Source organism: Hoplias malabaricus, chromosome 4 (genome assembly GCF_029633855.1).
Source record: "Hoplias malabaricus isolate fHopMal1 chromosome 4, fHopMal1.hap1, whole genome shotgun sequence".
NCBI lineage: Eukaryota > Metazoa > Chordata > Actinopteri > Characiformes > Erythrinidae > Hoplias > Hoplias malabaricus.
Window position 1 is genome coordinate 9,996,458 of NC_089803.1, and position 18,139 is coordinate 10,014,596.

General features: G+C 39.5%; 1 protein-coding gene and 1 non-coding gene across 5 annotated transcripts; both read left to right on the forward strand.

The window, feature by feature from the left end:
- Window positions 1-773: 773 nt before the first annotated feature.
- Window positions 774-16,757, forward strand: LOC136694487 (polyunsaturated fatty acid 5-lipoxygenase-like). 4 transcript variants are annotated; one of them, XM_066668099.1, is made up of 14 exons: window positions 774-923; window positions 1,629-1,827; window positions 1,985-2,066; window positions 6,351-6,473; window positions 8,050-8,156; window positions 8,610-8,782; window positions 8,881-9,027; window positions 9,976-10,179; window positions 10,315-10,401; window positions 11,455-11,624; window positions 12,337-12,458; window positions 14,553-14,653; window positions 15,591-15,761; window positions 15,912-16,757. In XM_066668099.1, the coding sequence occupies exons 1-14, from the start codon at window positions 774-776 to the stop codon at window positions 16,089-16,091; spliced, it is 2,016 nt and encodes a 671-aa protein (XP_066524196.1). In that variant the 3' UTR covers window positions 16,092-16,757. The 4 variants fall into 4 exon arrangements, with proteins under 4 accessions (XP_066524196.1, XP_066524197.1, XP_066524198.1 ...); XM_066668100.1 differs by having other exon boundaries at window positions 11,542-11,624; XM_066668101.1 differs by having other exon boundaries at window positions 11,551-11,624.
- Window positions 5,654-5,807, forward strand: LOC136695753 (5.8S ribosomal RNA). The gene has a single exon (XR_010802351.1). It is a non-coding gene; the product is annotated as a 5.8S ribosomal RNA (ribosomal RNA).
- Window positions 16,758-18,139: the final 1,382 nt, after the last annotated feature.

Genomic DNA, 18,139 nt, shown 5'->3' on the forward strand with positions numbered 1-18,139 from the left:
GTTAGATGTTTGTATTATGACTATAACAAGCCAGATGGTTCCTTCCTCTTTAGCCTGGAGGATGCAGAATCCAAGATTCCCAAAACAAAGTGAAAATTTTAATTTGTCCAACCACTAAACACTTTTCCAAATACATATATATATATTTCTTCATTGCATTGTTGAGTTTGTACTTGAATTTGTTGTCAGCAACAAACTGTGTTCACAGACAATGTTTTAGGATGTTTTTCTGAGCCCAAGCAGTGATTGCCACTACAGAATTGTATCTGTTTTTAATTCAGTACCACCTCAAGGTCCGAACACTACAGCAAGCTAATACTGAACTGGGCATTGTCCTTAGTTCTCTGAAAGTTTAACTACCATTACCTTAAGTTATTTCACTGTCTGCCACAGAGCTTTTCATTAAGTGGTGGAGCCCTCCTCATCTTTACTTCTGAAAGACATCATGTCACTCACCTATTGCCTACTGTTCTGGAACTTGTTGCAGTCATCAAATTCAAGACAGGCAAATAAGTTTCAAAAGCTTGAATGTTATACTCCACAAGATCAGCAATGCAAATTACTGTGAACCTGTCATGCTGATGCATTTCCAAGTTGTATCTAGAAAAATCAGGGATGTGTATTTATATGTGGGAATGAGGGTGTGTTTTTTGGGGGGGTGTGTGTTTTTGTTTTCACTTTTGTGTACATGCATAAAAAGGAAACACATTCTATGAGAGACTGCAGAAGCTCACAGTGGAGAAACAGATCCTGATTCTTTAGTAAATCAAAGGATGTCTCACTACACAGTGACCGTAGCTACTGGCAACCAGTCCTACGCTGGTACGAACAGCTACATCTACCTAACCCTGGTGGGGACAGAGGGCAGCAGTGAGAAAATTCTCCTGGACAAATATTTCTATAATGACTTTGCACAAGGAGAGGTAAGAGGTTTTATTAAAATAATAATAATAATAATATATATATATATATATATATAAAGTATCAAATTGTTACTAAGTACTAAAAAATTGCAGGGGAACTTCATTCAGACTCTAACAGCACAACTGAAGTTTGTATCATTATTATTTTTTTCATTTGAATACATTTTAAAGTTAGTGGTATAACCAATCACAGAGCAGAATATGGTGCCCCTTGCAGCATACGTTCATCCATTTTTTTTAGTTTTTGCCTATTCCTCAGAGTCTGTTGATATTTGGAGCAATATTTCCCGGAATTAATCGGCAGAGCCAAACCCTTGATCAGTCAATCATAGCAGACTACAGAGATAAGCGTCTCCTGGTCATTCTTATTCTTATTGGACAGTCATTTTTATTTACCCAATCTTTTTCTCTACAAATCTACTCACACTCTCAGGTCTTCTTCAGCTTGGCTCTTCACTGTTCTATCAGGCAATTTTCATAATGTTGTGATTGAGCATTTTCCAGGTTCCTCTGTGCCTCTGGAACTCTTTACCTCACAAGTGTGCCAATCTAATTCTCTTTCCACATTTCAGTTACACCCTAAATCATCCTTTTTCCCTCTAGTCTGTGACATTCTTAAAGCCTAACCCATCTCTGATAGATCTGGGAAGTTTGTTCAGATTTTAATTTTCTTTGATATCTCAGTTGACTTCTGTTTAATCCAAGGTGGATTCGTATGACATTACAGTGGAGCAGAACCTGGGGGAGATTGAACTGGTGAAGATTATAAAGGAGAAATACTGGACTCAGGATGACTGGTACTGTAAATATATCGCACTGAAGACCCCTGCTGGAGATTATATTGAATTCCCCTGCTTCCGCTGGATAGTGGATGATAAGGAGGTCGTCCTGCGGAATGGACAAGGTCTCTTAGATGTATCTAATAAAATGAATAAAATTACCTACCATTTTTCTGACTTGTAAATTGCACCAGAACGGTGGACAAAGTTGTATTCACTGCTGGTGAACTTCATCTGGTTCATGAAGCTGATGACAGTGCTCTTCTCAATGTCATTTTGCAGCTTGTTTGCCACAGAACGAGAAAAGCAGCACAATGAAACTGCATAGGCGCAAAGAGCTGGAAATCAGGCAGAAGACATACAGGTTTTGTTCAAGCTTTTCTTTTTTTTAACTTGACAGAATAAATCATTATCTAGAGCAACTACAATGTTGGCTAATCTTTCTGCACTTAGTGTTTAAGTACACTATGCTATTGTACAGGAACATTTGTGTTTAAATATAAAGTGTAACTGTAGCCTCAAATATAATTTAATCATTGTTCACTATTTTCAGGATGGCTTTATAGTACAGCCCATGCTTTAAAGTGTACTTACCCAGCATTAATGAATGAAACATTCATTCATTCATTATCTGTAATCACTTATCCAGATCAGGGTCATGGTGGGTCCAGAGCCTACCCGGAATTACTGGGCGTAAGGCAGGAATACACCCCGGAGGGGGCGCCAGTCCTTCACAGGGCAACACAGACACGCACACACATGGGCACTTTTGAGTCGCCAATCAACCTACCAACATGTGTTTTTGGACTGTGGGAGGAAACCAGAGCACCCGGAGGAAACCCACACACCAAACTCCTCACAGACAGTCACCCAGAGCGGGAATCGAACCCACAACCTCCAGGTCCCTGGAGCTGTGTGACTGCGACACTACCTGCTGCACCACCGTGCCGCATGAATGAAACACATTTCTATAAATCCCTGCAAACCTCATTATTTTGTAATTAATAATAAAAATACAGTGAAACCTCTACCTATGAACTTGATCTGTTCCGTGACGTGGTTCGTAAGTGGAAAAGTTCATTTCTTGAGTCAATTTTCCCCATTTAAAATAATGGAAAAGCAATTAATGTGTTCCAGCCCCCACCCCGAAAGTCACCCTTTTTGCACTGATATATGTTTACAACACTCTCAAATTAGTAAAAAAAATGTACATGTAGCATTACTAAAAATAAAAAAGAAATAGAAAAGTTTTAAGTGGTTACATATCGCTACCTTGAAGATGTGACAACTGTCTGGAGGAATAATACAGGCACTGGCTGTATGACGGGAAATGGGAGGTGGGGTGTGGGTGGAATAACGGCGAGTAGGCGGGTGAATATGGGGAGATGAAGCGTAGATATGGCTTAACTTAGCATGAATTTTGATGTCTGTTATTTACACTAATGCTAAATTGCTAAAGCTACAATTTGCTAATCTTAAAAGCTCACTCAAGTCTGGGCGCGCTGGGAGACTCGCCTATTGGGGTCCGTGGCCTTTTCTAGCCGCCGGCTCGGTGGAGGCTCTGGTTCGTTTCTAGAGTCATGGTTCATTAGTGGAGGCAAAAAATATTCAAATGCCCGGTTCATATCTTGGAAAGTTTGTTAGTATAGGCGTTCGTTAGTAGAGGTTCCATTGTATGTAACTTAACACAGTTCCAAAATAAGTACCAGGAAAACACAATGTACAATGTGGGAAGTTACAACTCTAAAGTATAGCAAACTATATGGAGCTAAATCAATGACTGACATAGGCATTTGAATCTGAATTGTCAATATTTTAATTATATTTGTCTGAATATTGAATATTTGAGTTATATTTGTCTGAATATATTATATCTGTATTATTTTTGTCTTTTGAGGGTGGCGCAGTGGCACAGCAGGTTAGTGTCACAGTCACACATCTCCAGGGACCTGGAGGTTGTGGGTCCGATTCAAGCTCCGGGTGACTGTCTGTGAGGAGTTGGTGTGTTCTCTGAATTATTTTTGTGTTTTAAATTTTGAGGTGGTGAAATATTCAGATTATTGAGATAATATATTCAGATTACAAAAAATTCCGGGTAAAATAAAATCTGATTTATAAAATATGGACCCAACAACACACTGAGAGTGAAAGATACCACTAGAGGGACAGTCTGTAAGAGTGCATATGCACTAGAGATAGATAGATAGATAGATCTTTATTGTCACATACAAAGTTATACAAGTACAACATTGCAGCGAAATTAGCTTCCGTCTGTACACTCACATAAACAGGGGTTAGGTGAGTGCAACAGACGCGACCGCAGCAGGTTACCCGCGCCATCGTACAGTTAGAAGAAACAGCTAGATTAAAATTGGGGAAGTGGTGGTAAAAAAATGAAGGTCCCAGACTGTGCCTAAGAAGCACAGTGTGTGATCTTGAAAAAAAACAACACCTTTAGCACACAAAGCAGTACACACAAATAGTTTCAGTGACGTAGACAAAAAGCAGTAGGAGGCGTGTTCAACGGGGAAAGGGGGGGGACCAGGTTCAGTTCGTGAAAATGTCCAGATGTAGGGGGGGGACCAGGTTCAGTTCGTGAAAATGTCCAGATGTAGTAGTGGTCACGTGTCCTTGAGCCCCAGCTCAGACAGGGGAGGTGCAGCAGATCTCCATGACGACCGTTCCTTCTGGAGGAGTTGAGACTATCAGCAGCCAAGGCCACTGATAGCAGGGGCAGCCAAAACAGATAAAGTTCAGCTTGTTAGAATCAGAGATGTGAGCTGAATTTTTTGCTATAGTCCCTCTGATTCAAAGTTCCAATTTTTTACTGGTCTTCCAGACGTTCAATCTTGGCGTTCAAAGCCGTTAGTTGCTCCTTGATGGAATCCAAGCTTCTACTCACAGTCCCAGTCTGTGCGCCAACGGCTCTGCCCATCCCATCAATAATGTTGGTCAGTTTCTTTGGGCTGTTTACAACTGACTCAACTCTTCTAATTTTCCGATAGACCAGGGCACCACCTAATCCAATCAGCAGAAATCCCACGATCATAAATCCAAATAGGTATACATCTTCGATGTCCTCAATGGAGAGAGGCGCCAGACATACCACGCGCCACTTCTCCCATCCATCCATGGCATATCCAGCCAGCGTCGTTCCATCAGGACAGGAGGGCTCCCCCGTGCCCAAACTTCTTCTTGAGAAGATGGTGTCAATAGCGTTGAGAGACCAGCTGATCAATTCCATTTCTAAATTGTAATTCGAAGAGCGGCGTTAGAGAGACCCTGGGTAGACAAGACAAGACCAGAGAAGCGAGCAGGAGAGATAAGGAGCGGAGAGGGAGAAAATGCGACCGCCTCCCACGAGAGCAAGAGAGAAAAAAACTCTTTCCCCTCACGGGGTTAGAGCGGAGCTTAAGAGCGCATGCAAATACCCCGATGTTGGCTTCGCAGAGACGGACCGTATAATAGTCTAAGGCCGGTGCGCGAGTTGAAGGGGCCTCACGAACCCCGGATGCGTTTAAACACCCGAAGGAGACGGCCGGTGCCCGCCGGTCCTGACTAGGTGGGATCTACCCAGCGCCTTCCCCTAAGCGGGGACTTGGGAGCGTACCACCGGGCCTCGCTCATACCCTCCGGGGTGGAGAGCTTGGCTTTGAGCGCACGCCTGAATGCCTTAGACCGGGACCCGTAACGCAGCGAACCAAACCCTGGGCCTCGCCGGGAACGGCGGGTGCCTAGACCCGGTCTCCTAAACCACGTAAGTCTCGGGCACCTACTCGGGTGATCGTCCCGGGCCGTAACTCCTCGGTCCGGTGGTGACGCCCAGGTTCAATGACCTTCCCCCCTGCACGGGGGGGAAGGCACCCGGCTTGAAATATTGTCAAACATTGTCTCGTGTTCGAATGGCTTCCTTCGCCCGGCCTGTAACGGGCCGGGCACAAACCCAAATACGACTCTTAGCGGTGGATCACTCGGCTCGTGCTTCGATGAAGAACGCAGCCATCTGCGTTAACTAATGTGAATTGCAGGACACAGATCATCGAAATTTCGAACGCATATTGCGGCCGCGGGGGTCCATCCCGCGGCCACGCCTGTCTGAGGGTCGCTTTACCCATCGATCGGTCTCCGCGCCCCCGCTGAGAGAGAGAGACCGCGGCTGGAAGCTCGCAGGGCCTGAAAACGGCCCTTCGTCTTCCCAAACGAAGACTCGGTTCCGAGCCAGTCCACGCGGCCCGTGTTGCGAGAGAGCTCCGTACAGGGAACGGAGGGAGAGCCGAGTAGGTCCGGGTCCACGTCCGTTACGGTCTCTCCCCGAGTCCCGAGCGGGGCTCCGCGCAGTCGGACGCGGGGGTGGCGAGTGCCGATTAAACCCAGCGAGCGGGCGAGTGAGCGGGCGGGCGAGCGGCCGGGGTGGGGGGGAGGGTGTCGCGGAGTTCGGTCTCAGGCCGGGCTCTCGCCCCTCGCCCCTAGCCTTCGGCCCTCCGCCTCCGCCCTCGCCCCCGCATAAGAAACCTCTGTGTGCGGCCTCAGATCAGACGAGACGACCCGCTGAACTTAAGCAGAGGATGCGTGATTTATGTGATCTTACTGGTAATGTTAGCAATGTATTACAATCAGAACTGCAGCTGACACATGTTTCTTGTTCAAGATGGATGGAATTGAAGCCTGGGTTTCCTAAGAGTATTGATGCAAAAACCTATGAAGAACTCCCAGAAGAAATCCAGTTAGAATCTGAGAAAAAATCACAATTCCTCTCGAACTTTGTGCAAGCGTGAGTGTATCCTCAACATTTCTTAAAAAACTCTGTCCAAAGCTTCTTCAAATAAGCAGTATGAGCTATTTTGTAGGTGCAGCCATTGCTGACTGAAACTTTGTGTATGAGAATGTGGTTTGGATATATTCAAAATGCTGCAGTCTGTCAGAATTTTTAAATGTCTCCTTCTTTAAAGGATGAATAATGCACTCCTGACCAGTGAAGTCAACAGGTTTACTTAGGTTTACCTAGTAGTTGTAACAATGTGTGGTTTTAAATAAGAAATACAGAGGGTACACTGTAAATACTTCAGTAATAACAATATAGTACAAAATGACCACATTAGCACTTATCACACATAAACTGACAGCAATGGAATGAAAAAAGAATATCTATAACATATACATAAATGGACACATGAGGGCTGTACCACAGCATAGAACACTAAAATTGGACACGTGTCATATCAACTTACAGCCTAAATTGCAATACATTAATTTCTCCCCATGTTCCAGGCATATTGAACATATATGGCGATTATGGCCGTAACAACAGGACAGCACAATATAGTCATTGGGTAATGAGTGCACCCAGTACTCGTTTATGGGGCAGTGCGAGTACATTATCTGGGATGAAAGAACAGTATCCAGTAACTTTGTAATGACTGAGATGGGTATTTACTGTGATGGTTTGAAGTAAATATCCTCCAAGAAGCAACTGGTCTCAGGTGTTCCAGGTTTTTTTCAGAGAGGAGAGTCATTGTATTGTCAGTGTATTTCAGTACAGCTTTGTACAAGCACTGTTGTCATGTGTTTGTCTATGAGTAGTTCCATGCAAGCCCAACACTGGTGTAATTACTTGGCTTTCCAATTTCGGATTAAATTATAGGCTTTGTGCAAAATTATTATTTGTTTTTAATGAAGATAGTATAAAACAAAGTGTAAAACCTAGATATCTAAATTTAAATGGGATTAAAATCATGCGTCCATGTTGTCAGGGTGAGTGCAAGGATCATATACAGACAAACTGGTCTTAGAAACACACACTTAATAAATATACAGCTGAAGACAAACACCTGGGAGATAATAATGAGGAACACGTGACAGGAGTGGTAATAGATGATGAAACAGACATATGGATAGGTAAACATACACAAACCACATGAAGAGGCCAAAACACTATGGAAAGAAAGAGACAGAAATTAAATGATAGGGATGTAACAGCAGCAGAAAGGAACACCTGTGACACATGTGAGTAAAAGTGCACAAAAGCAGTAAGGGACAGGCACACTCATTTTAATATTTTATAAAGAAACAGGAAATGTTTTGGAATCTACTGACTCTTAACCAAAAGCTGAAGACAGTAAGTGGGTGTGAAAGGGGTTAACTAGGTGAAAGTGAGAGGGGAGAAAAGGGAACAGAAACTCTGACATGGTAAACATTGATTAATGTGGCATATAAAGGCAAAATCAGAAGTCTACAAAAATGGCCAAAATAAGCCAAGACTTCTGAGGGCCAGAGAGCTGTGTTTTTTTGCACTGATGGAAATGTTCATACATGAGTTAATACTTACTAGGTTTTTCTTCATTTTCCAGGACAGTAAACCTCGGCATAAACCAGTTCATGAACATGTTCCAGTCATCATGGAGCAGCTTGTCTGATTTTGAACAGATCTTTGTGACGATCAATAATCCATCATCAGGTTGAGACTGACTTAAATATTTGAATATTTGCACTTGAATAGTTCCATCTGGTAGGACATTATGTTGGTAGGTGGATTGACAACTCAGAAAGTGTCCATAGGTGCGAGTGTGTGAGTGAATGTGTGTGTGTTAGTTTTGTTTGACCAGGAAGAGTATGAGACACCTTTGTAAGTCTTCTTTCCCCCACCCAGGCTTTCTTCCTGAGGGAGTTTTTATTAATTTATTCATACTTGATGTTATTCATTTTGTTTTTGTTTTCATTTTTAATGTCTGCAAAGCCGTAAAAGAACTTTACGTGACTTAAACATGACACAAGTTTCAACATTTAAAATGCTGTCCTTGTATTATTCTCAATTAAACATAGTGATTAAAAGATCTGCACATCATTGAAATGTGTTTATGTATCTGACCGATATAATCTTATAGCCATGGTATTTTTCCTGTATGACCAGAAAAGTTGATGCAGAACTGGAAGGAAGACCTCAATTTTGGATACCAGTTCTTAAATGGGTGCAATCCTATCATTATCCAGAAGTGTGCCCAAATTCCAGAAAAGTTTCCTGTCACACATGAGATGGTGGCTGTGTGCCTGGAGAGAGACCTCACACTGGAAGAGGAGCTGAAAGTAAGCTGTGAAACAGAAGCTAAACTCACTGTGATAGTCCTGATTATTACTTTAATCTTGTCAGTGTTTAATTATCTATTTTCTTTTTTGGATTGCAGGCAGGAAACATATACTTAGCAGATTATGAGATACTGGACGGTATACCTCCAAATGACAAATACCCAGACACAGTGCATTATCTGGCTGCACCAATGTGTCTGTTCTACAAGAACAGCAAGAACAAAATTTTGCCCATTGCCATCCAGGTACATTTTACATTTTTATGCAAATGTTTGGGCAACCTTTGTTGTAATCTCCAAATCACTTGTTGACTTCAGTAGGCCCAGAAAAAATTTATATTATTTTTCCTACAACATATTCTTAGCGCTGGAAGAAGAATGCCTGAGTTCCTATCTCTAGTTCAGCTGCAGATGAACGTTAGAGTTATTATTTAGGCAAACGTGAAGAGACACAGTTGAGTTTCTTGGGTTATTTTTCAGATATTTCTGAGCAGCAGCAGACACAAGCTGAAGTCACTTTTGATCTTTCTTTGGTCTTGGCGAAATCAGAGGGATGACAGCGTTTTTGTTTTTTGATTCTTACAGGATGGTTTGTTGATTCTCTAATTTTGAGTAAGATAAAACATCCTCTACTGTGGACAGACCCAGATGTTTCTCCATTTTGTTGTTTTTTCTGTAATAGTATGTAACTATTTTCTGAAAAGTTTGCTTCTTTCAGCATGTTTCCTAATTAATGCTTGATTTTCCTCAAACATTTTATATTCAGCAAATAATCAGTGACTGTACAAGAAGATTTGCAGCAGCATGTAACCTATGGATGTTCCCTGAAAACAAATTGTTCTTAAAAAAAAATTCCAAGAATGCTATTTGACTTAATAATGCTCTAAAATTGACATACATTTCTGTATTCCATATGTGACAGTTTGAGCTGTAAGATTGCTTTACTAGAGCTTATATTTTGTTGTGTAATCTCAACCTGGACCTAAATATTTTTGCATACAGCTATTGGACCATTCATCATAAAAAAATAAAACAAATCTATCAGACAGCAATGTTATGCAAAGAAGAGCATAATTTATAATGTCATATTTAATATAGAAATGTTTACTTCAAAGGGATATTAGCCTGTTATACATTTGATGAACCACTTGGGTTGACACAGTTGTAACATGAATATCCTGTATGTTGTAAAAGCTGAGTCAAACTCCAGGAGAACAGAGCCCCATTTTCCTCCCCAGTGATGACACTAATGACTGGCTGCTGGCTAAGATGTGGGTCAAATCTTCTGACTTTCAAGTGCATGAGACGATCTCACACTTCCTCAGGACTCACCTGATATCAGAGGTTTTTGGGATTGCCATGTACAGACAGCTGTCTGCAGCTCATCCTATCTCCAAGGTTTGAAACCTTCACTTTGAAACGTATGTGTGACTTAAACACAACCGATTCACACATACTCAACAACACATTAAATAGTGCTAAGTAGTTTTATATACTGCTCACTGTTCAATGATGTGTGCTTTGATCTTTCAGTTGCTTCTGCCACATGTTCGTTTCACAGTCGCCATAAACGCCAAAGCTCGAGATAAACTCATCTCTGAGGAAGGAATCTTTGATAAGGTGAGACTTCAGTGATCAGTGCTCACTCACACTGGACACTATTAACACCTGCTGCAATATTACTACCAAGTACACCACAGTTTTGTGTTAACACACTGCTTTATAATTACAGTATGTTTATTTTGCTCTAAATTCCTGGAGCAGTTTATAAATACTTTACAGTAAGCTCCTGCGATAAATAATGGTACCACTTTATATTAAATGTTTCTGATTTGCAATTACACATTAACATTATGTGCAACAACAATGTAATGAATTATCATGTATTTTACAGATAGACTACAATTGCACATCTTATGTAAAGACAGAAATATATCTACTATTTAATAATGTTTGAACATTTTTATGAGAGTGTGGCACAATGCTGCAGCAGGTAGTGTCACAGTCACACAGCTCCAGGGTCCTGGAGGTTGTGGGTTCAAGTCCTGCTCCAGGTGACTGTCTGTGAGGATTGTGGTGTGTTCTCCCTGTGTCTGCATGGGTTTCCTCAGGGTTCTCCAGGTGTGAGTGTGTGTCGCCCTGTGAAGGACTGGCGCCCCCTCCAGGGTGTGTTCCTGCCTTGTATCCAGTGATTCTGGGTAGGATCTGGACCCACCTTAACCCTAACCTGGATAAGCTGTTACAGAGAATGAATGAATGAATGAACTTCATATATATGTGACATATACAGTGACCTCCAGAACGATCTGAACCTCTCAGGAAACTGGGGAAAGAAAATAACAATAAAAAACCTATTTAACATAATTAATAAAATGTTCCTGTATTAGATTTTGTGGAATTCAAATACATGAAAAAACATTCCTACAAAATTTTTTTTATTAAGAATATTGTGTTCTTTCAAACACATTGATATAGGGAGGGTGTGGTCTTTGTATTTAACTTCTTTATTTCTCCTGGATTCCTGTATCACCATAGATATCTTTGATCATTTCCTGTTTCCCTGATGTGTGAAACCCTATTTAACTGATGTCAGCTCAAATAAGAGTAATGATGTTTTGTTATGACTGAAGGATGTGTGTGTGTGTGTGTGTGTGTGTGTGTGTGTGCACCTAGGCTTTGAGCTCAGGTGGAGGTGGCCATGTACAGCTTATCCAGAAGGCCATGAAGAAATTTACCTACAAGTCCCTGTTCTTCCCAGAGTCCATAAAGGCTCGAGGCATGGAGGAGCTGCCGAACTACTTCTACAGAGATGACGGAAACCGAGTTTGGGACGTTGTCAAAAGGTAGGCATTGATTTCTAACTGCTTCATCCTGATCAGGCTTGTGGTGGTTCTGGAGCCACCCTGGCATCATTGGGCATGAGACAAGGGCACACCTTGAACAGGGCGAATGAAGAAGCTAATCATAGATGTCTTAAATATAAAATAATACCTCCAAAATCTGTTACAGTGGAAAGTATGCGCTCCTGAGTACTACAGCAGTCTAGGTCTTGGTTCTTGGTATAATTCTCAATGATACCTGAGACATTGGATGCTGGTAATTAAAGAGAGCACAGTTGAATGCCCCCACATTCACCAACATGGACATAAATGACTGGTCATAGCATATTGTTCTCCTAAAACATGATAAGCCAGGCATGTTGTGCAGTTTGATAAGAAGCATTGGCTTACTGGATAAGTCTCAAAGCACAAGATAGTTTACTTATTTTACTATCCCATATTAGTGGAATCAAATGCTTGATGGGGGTGTCCTGGCTAACAGGTGGAATGGGCTATGACTACGAGAGAATCTGATTATTGTGTGTGTTCTATTAGAGAATCTGAATATTATAGTGTGTGTTCTATTAGAGAATCTGATTACTGTGTGTGTTCTATTAGAGAATCTGATTACTGTGTCTGTTCTATTAGAGAATCTGAATATTATAGTGTGTGTTCTATTAGAGAATCTGAGTGATATTATTTGACATATGAAACTCTGCTTTGTCCCTCTTTATAGATTTGTGTCAAAAGTAGTGGGTATCTACTACACCAGTGATAAGACCGTGCAGAAAGATGAGGAGATACAGGCATTCGTTAAAGATGTCTGCAGCTCTGGAATGCAGGATTTTGACTACTGTGGTGAGGACAAAGTTATCACATTTTTTTTTTATATTTCAGTTGGGGTGGGCAATAAAAGAAATGTATACAATGATGATTCAGGACATTATCTCTGTAAACAATATTTTAATTTCTTGAAGATTGATATGTTGGAAGATAAAGAGTAAAATTAGTTTAATTAGTAGTATTAGTAATTTGCCCAAGAATAAACTAAATCATTGGTGTATGGCTATTTATAGAGACTTGTTCCCCATTTCTACAGTAATTTTTACTCTTCTGGGACGGCATTATATTAATTAAATTTTGAACATTCCTTTAAGCATGTGATGGCAAACGTAAATAACTTATAAGCTGTCAGGTACTCTTTTGGGATTATTATTTACCCGACAATATTTTCAGGGATGCCAAATATGAATAATTTGTTGGATGGAGATTTGGAGTGAAGCATAGTTAAGTCAGTGAGTTAGAGAAATAAAAAAAATGCCAGTGTTTGTATTTTTGGCAACATTTGTGCACTGTGAGCTTACTTATGGAGGTTTCCACTTTATGGTATTACCTCAGCATGTCTCAGTGCTGCTCAACTCACTGTTCCATGGTCACTTTTCTACTAGTACAGTTCTCCACCAAAATGTAGCCAGTGATGTTGCAAATGGAGTTTTTCTTTGGCCACAAATCCAAGGACCTTTTGAACCTCTTCAAAAACCATGGTGTAATTTTATGAGCTCCCAAGCTCCCTAAACTTTTCCAATTTTAAAAACTCACATTTGATCATATAAAAATCTTTTTGTCATCTGAACACTTCATTTATCCAGTCCTTAAAGTGCTCAGACAATAAGAATTAGCACTTTTGTCTCCTGGGTTCCCCTACCTGTTGTTGAGTGTAATCCATGTTTACAGTACTGTAGTGAAACACACACACACGCACAGACACAGAGCTTTAAAGCCATGGGACAGTTACCTGGAGCGGGACTTGAACCCACAAACTCCAGGTCCCTGTGCGACACTACCTGCTGCGCCACTGTGCTGCCACATCAGATAATTAATGATACACATTAAAATTCAAACCTTTCCTTTGTTGGCATTCGTTTAAACTGCAGTGTTTATGTAAGAATGAACACTTATCTCCCGTGGTGCTGAATGACACAGGTCTGAAGTAAATACACAGTGACTGAAGCTAACACAGAACTTTGTAAGAACTGAAATATTGTTTGTAGGAGAATGCTGTTGAGCTCTGTTCACCTCAGAAAGATATTAGTAAGATAGATAAAGAGTGATTTCTAATGTAGCCTTTTCCATGTACACAATCACTGACATAAATGATCACTCTATATTTATAGATTTATATACAATATAAATCTAATTTACACCGCAACCCTGAACTGAATAAGCAGTTACGGGCAATTGATGAATGAATTAATTAATAAATATAATTAAGATTACTATAAAGATTACCCTTATTTGCATGATACAACTACTTTTAAATGGATAATGACCTGTTCATAGTTATAAAATGCCTATAATATGTATTAACAATTATAAATAGATGTTTAAAATGCACTGGGTGCTTCAAGTTATTGACAGATTATATAATAATTTGTTATAAATTAAAATAAGGAATTACTTGAAGCAGTCTGTGAAGGCATTTAAATATTTATAATGTGTTTAAAATCTTTAATCTGTATTATAGGTGCATTATCATTATGCACAGGTCATATCCATTTAAACAGCATTATAATGAATAATGGCACTTGTTTAACTATATGTTTATAAGTTAAGAAGAATATTAGTTTAAATGTGTAATTTCAACATTTAGATTTTCCCATTAATTTAAGGTGTCTTATTGTGAAGATGTTTTAAATATAAATTAATTGAATTGCTGATATATTTAATGTAGGTTCAGTCACATGATTTAATATATTTAAATGCCCTATCATTTCTCAACAGGAGAGTAACAAAGCTAAGAAAACTCAAAGCTGTCAGAGAACCTTTGAAAGGTGTTTCTAATCACCTGACATTTACAGTGCAATAGCTTCCTCAATGTGTTTTCCTCAAAATGTTCCTTAAGACACACAAGTCTGAGCACATTCAGTGAAAGCACACGGTCATTTTTCACAGAGTTTCCAAAATCACTGCAGACCCGAGAGCAGCTGATTGATTATCTGACTGTTGTCATCTTCACTGCTTCTGCACAACATGCTGCCATCAACTTTGGACAGGTAGAGTCCCATTCTCTCCCCATTCTTGTTTCTTTTTCAAACTCATCCCAAATTGATATGCACCAATTAATTAATAAATTATGAACCACCTACTTTTTTCTACACTCACTGTCCATTCTCTCACCTTCACTGACCAGCACTTTATAGTTATACAATTACAGACTATAGTCCATTTGTTGCTCTGCATACATTGTTTGCTCTCTTTCATCTTGTTGATCAGTGGTCAGGACCTCTACATTACCACCACAGAGCAGGGATGGCTTGGGTGGATTATTCTCAGCGCTGCAGTGACACTGATGTGGGGGTGTGTTATTGTGTGTTGTGCTGATATGAGTGGATCAGATACAGCAGTCAGAGTCACTGCTGGTATGAGAATAGTCTACCAACAGTAAATATCAAGCCAACAGCATCTTGTGGGCATCATCCAGTGACAACTAGTAAAGAACTAGAGGATGACCAACAGAGCACAGTGTTGACACAGTGTTAAAAAACTTAGAGTGAAGAACATGTTGGCTTATATTCATTATTTCAAACAAAACATCCAGATTGTTAAAATGAATTATGATATAGACAATCATTCAGAACAGGTATTACTGACATTATAAGCAAATATTCATTAAGCAAATTAAAGTAACTGATTAAACTAATCTAATGATAGTAAAAACAAAAATAGGGATCGGTTTGTCATCACTTCTGCATAAACATTCAATCACATTGGACCCTCTTCCCAAAATTATAATCATACACCAAAGCAAACCTTTAAATATAGTTCCCCTGAGAGTCCTGTTTGATCAGTTTTCCTACTTCCTCACTGTGACACTGATGTATGCTCTTTAATAGACTGGTTCTATAGATGACTTAAAATGTATTTTTCTCCCATACAAGTGAATGTCCAAAATGAATCACAAAAATGTAATTCTCTTCAAATTCCTCCTAGTTCGACTGGTATTCCTGGATCCCAAATGCTCCATGCACCATGAGAAAACCCCCTCCCACCAAGAAGGGCAAGGTGGATATGAATTTCATAATGGAGTGTCTGCCTGACCGTGGCCGCTCCTGCCTGATTCTGGCAACAGTTTGGACCCTCAGTCAGTTCCAGGAAAATGAGGTGAGCTCAGCAACCCTTAGAAATGATTCCGTACAATGAAAATGCAGTCCTGTTATGTGATTGATTAAGTACATTGTGGATTCTCTAGAGTTGCTACATTATCTAGGGTCCTATACAGTTGTCCTGATGTTTTATTTATTTTTTTAACAGCTGTTCTTAGGCATGTATCCTGATGAGCACTTCGTTGAAAAACCAGTGAGGGTGGCTCAGGAGACATTCCGTAAAGAGCTCTCTGAGGTGTCTAAATCCATCAAGAATCGCAACGAGGGAAAGCGCATGCAGTACTGCTACCTGTGCCCAGAGAAAATCCCTAACAGTGTGGCTATCTGACTACACACTTGGCAGGTTTTAAAATGCATTGCACTGTTTTGTTGAACAAACGCTTCATTCATTCATTCATTATCTGTAACCGCTTATCCAATTCAGGGTCACGGTGGGTCCAGAGCCTACCTGGAATCATTGGGCGCAAGGCGGGGAATACACCCTGGAGGGGGCGCCAGTCCTCCACAGGGCTAACCAAACGTTTAATTTACTTTATACATTTTGGGATTTTGTTCTTCCATACACACAGGTCTTCATAGCTAGTCTATTGGAGATTCTAGAATATATATACAGGTTATATTTTACTATAATATTCTGCATTTAATCATTTATGGTTAGGGTTTTTTTTTCCAGGTATCTATTTTTTTTACATTTATTGTTCAGGGTCTTTTTATTATATAAACCACATTTATTTACAGAACCAAAAACATCCCAAAAAAAGACATAATGACATCATAGAAACACCCACGCAATTTCAGAGTTCCATAAAAATGTACAATTTCACTGTCATCTTGCTTACTGCCATAGTCAAGCTATAGGTTACTAATAAATCTTAACTTATTGGATTAATGAGAGTTAGAAAGTCTCACCGATAATTGCAACTAAAATAGATAATTGCAACTAATGTACAAACATAAACAGAATCACAGTGTGCCTTAGACATATGGCAGTGCTTCTATGGTCAGTTGGAAAAGAAAATAATCAAGTTAATCACAACAATATTCTGCGATTAATCACAAGTTATATTGCTAGTATTTCCTTGTTTATTTTTTGGTAAGAAGACCAAACATGTAGTTGTATGCATGACAAACTGGTAAGAGGGAACCTTTATTTTTTTACTTTATTATAACATTTCAGTCTCTTATTATGATATTTCAATTAGAATCTATCCATTTTTTGAGTACATTTTTCAGGGAGAGAGTTAACTTTAAACAAATGAAACTCAAACGTGGCTCAAGCTGCTCACACTTTGAACAAAAAACACCTCCATATTCAGCTTCCACAGCTTTATAAGAGATAAAATGAATTAAGTGAGACACAAGAAAATAAAAGTACCAAAATTTAATCCATATTTTATTATAAAAATAATGTAATCTACTCACTGAAGTCAAAAGTAGCAATGCTGTGTTCACATCATCTAACAAAAACATGTGTCACTAGGGTCTGTAGAATGATTGAATTAAGGGAGGATGATTTGTGCAAATGTGGTTTGCATTAAAACAAAATTGAACACGTTAAATTTTCCAGATCATATTCCTTTAACTCATTAACACTGACTTTACTAATTATTTCATGCCATGTTTCTTCTGATTTTAATTCATATAAGTCGGTTTCCCATTTCCTTTTAAAGAGATCTAAAGGAGTGGAATACTATGCATTAAGTATATATTATGTTTTTTAACTGTTTTACAGCAAAAAATAGTATCTAACAGAAAAGCAAAAAGGGGAAGAAAATCTTAATTCAAAGCTACATAGTTCTGAAGCTGCAATTACCTGTAAAAATGTCATCTAGGAATATTATATTTCTGTATTTACTTTTCAAAGGATGCAGCGATATAAAAGACCATATATATCAATCTAAAGACCATACAATGTGACCACATCCTTTTAGACTAAAGAGCAAAGCCTAATCCATCATTGATCAGACATAAGGCTTTTCACTGCTTGTGGCAGGCCCTTAAGAAAGAAGGATATTCCAAATAAAAGTGTACCCAATGGTAGACTCCTTCAGAGTTAACCATACAGTAAACAGATTTTTAGTTTTACAATGCTTTTATGTTAAAATTTGGGAGCACCAGCCCCTCTCTTTTATTTTACGCAGCATATTTCTTTTTATTCTGGGTGTTTTAAAAAGTTGATATATTCTGTTTGTTTGTTTTTACAATCCAAATATTGAATAAAATCATTTAAACCTCATTCTGCTGTACCTGATTTATCCAACCCATAAACAGCTACAGTACCTGCTGTTCCACTGCGCAGCCCATCATTAAAACAATAACAGAGAATACAGAATAAACCGAACCACTGCTGAGTGGGATTGGTACTACCTGTGGACA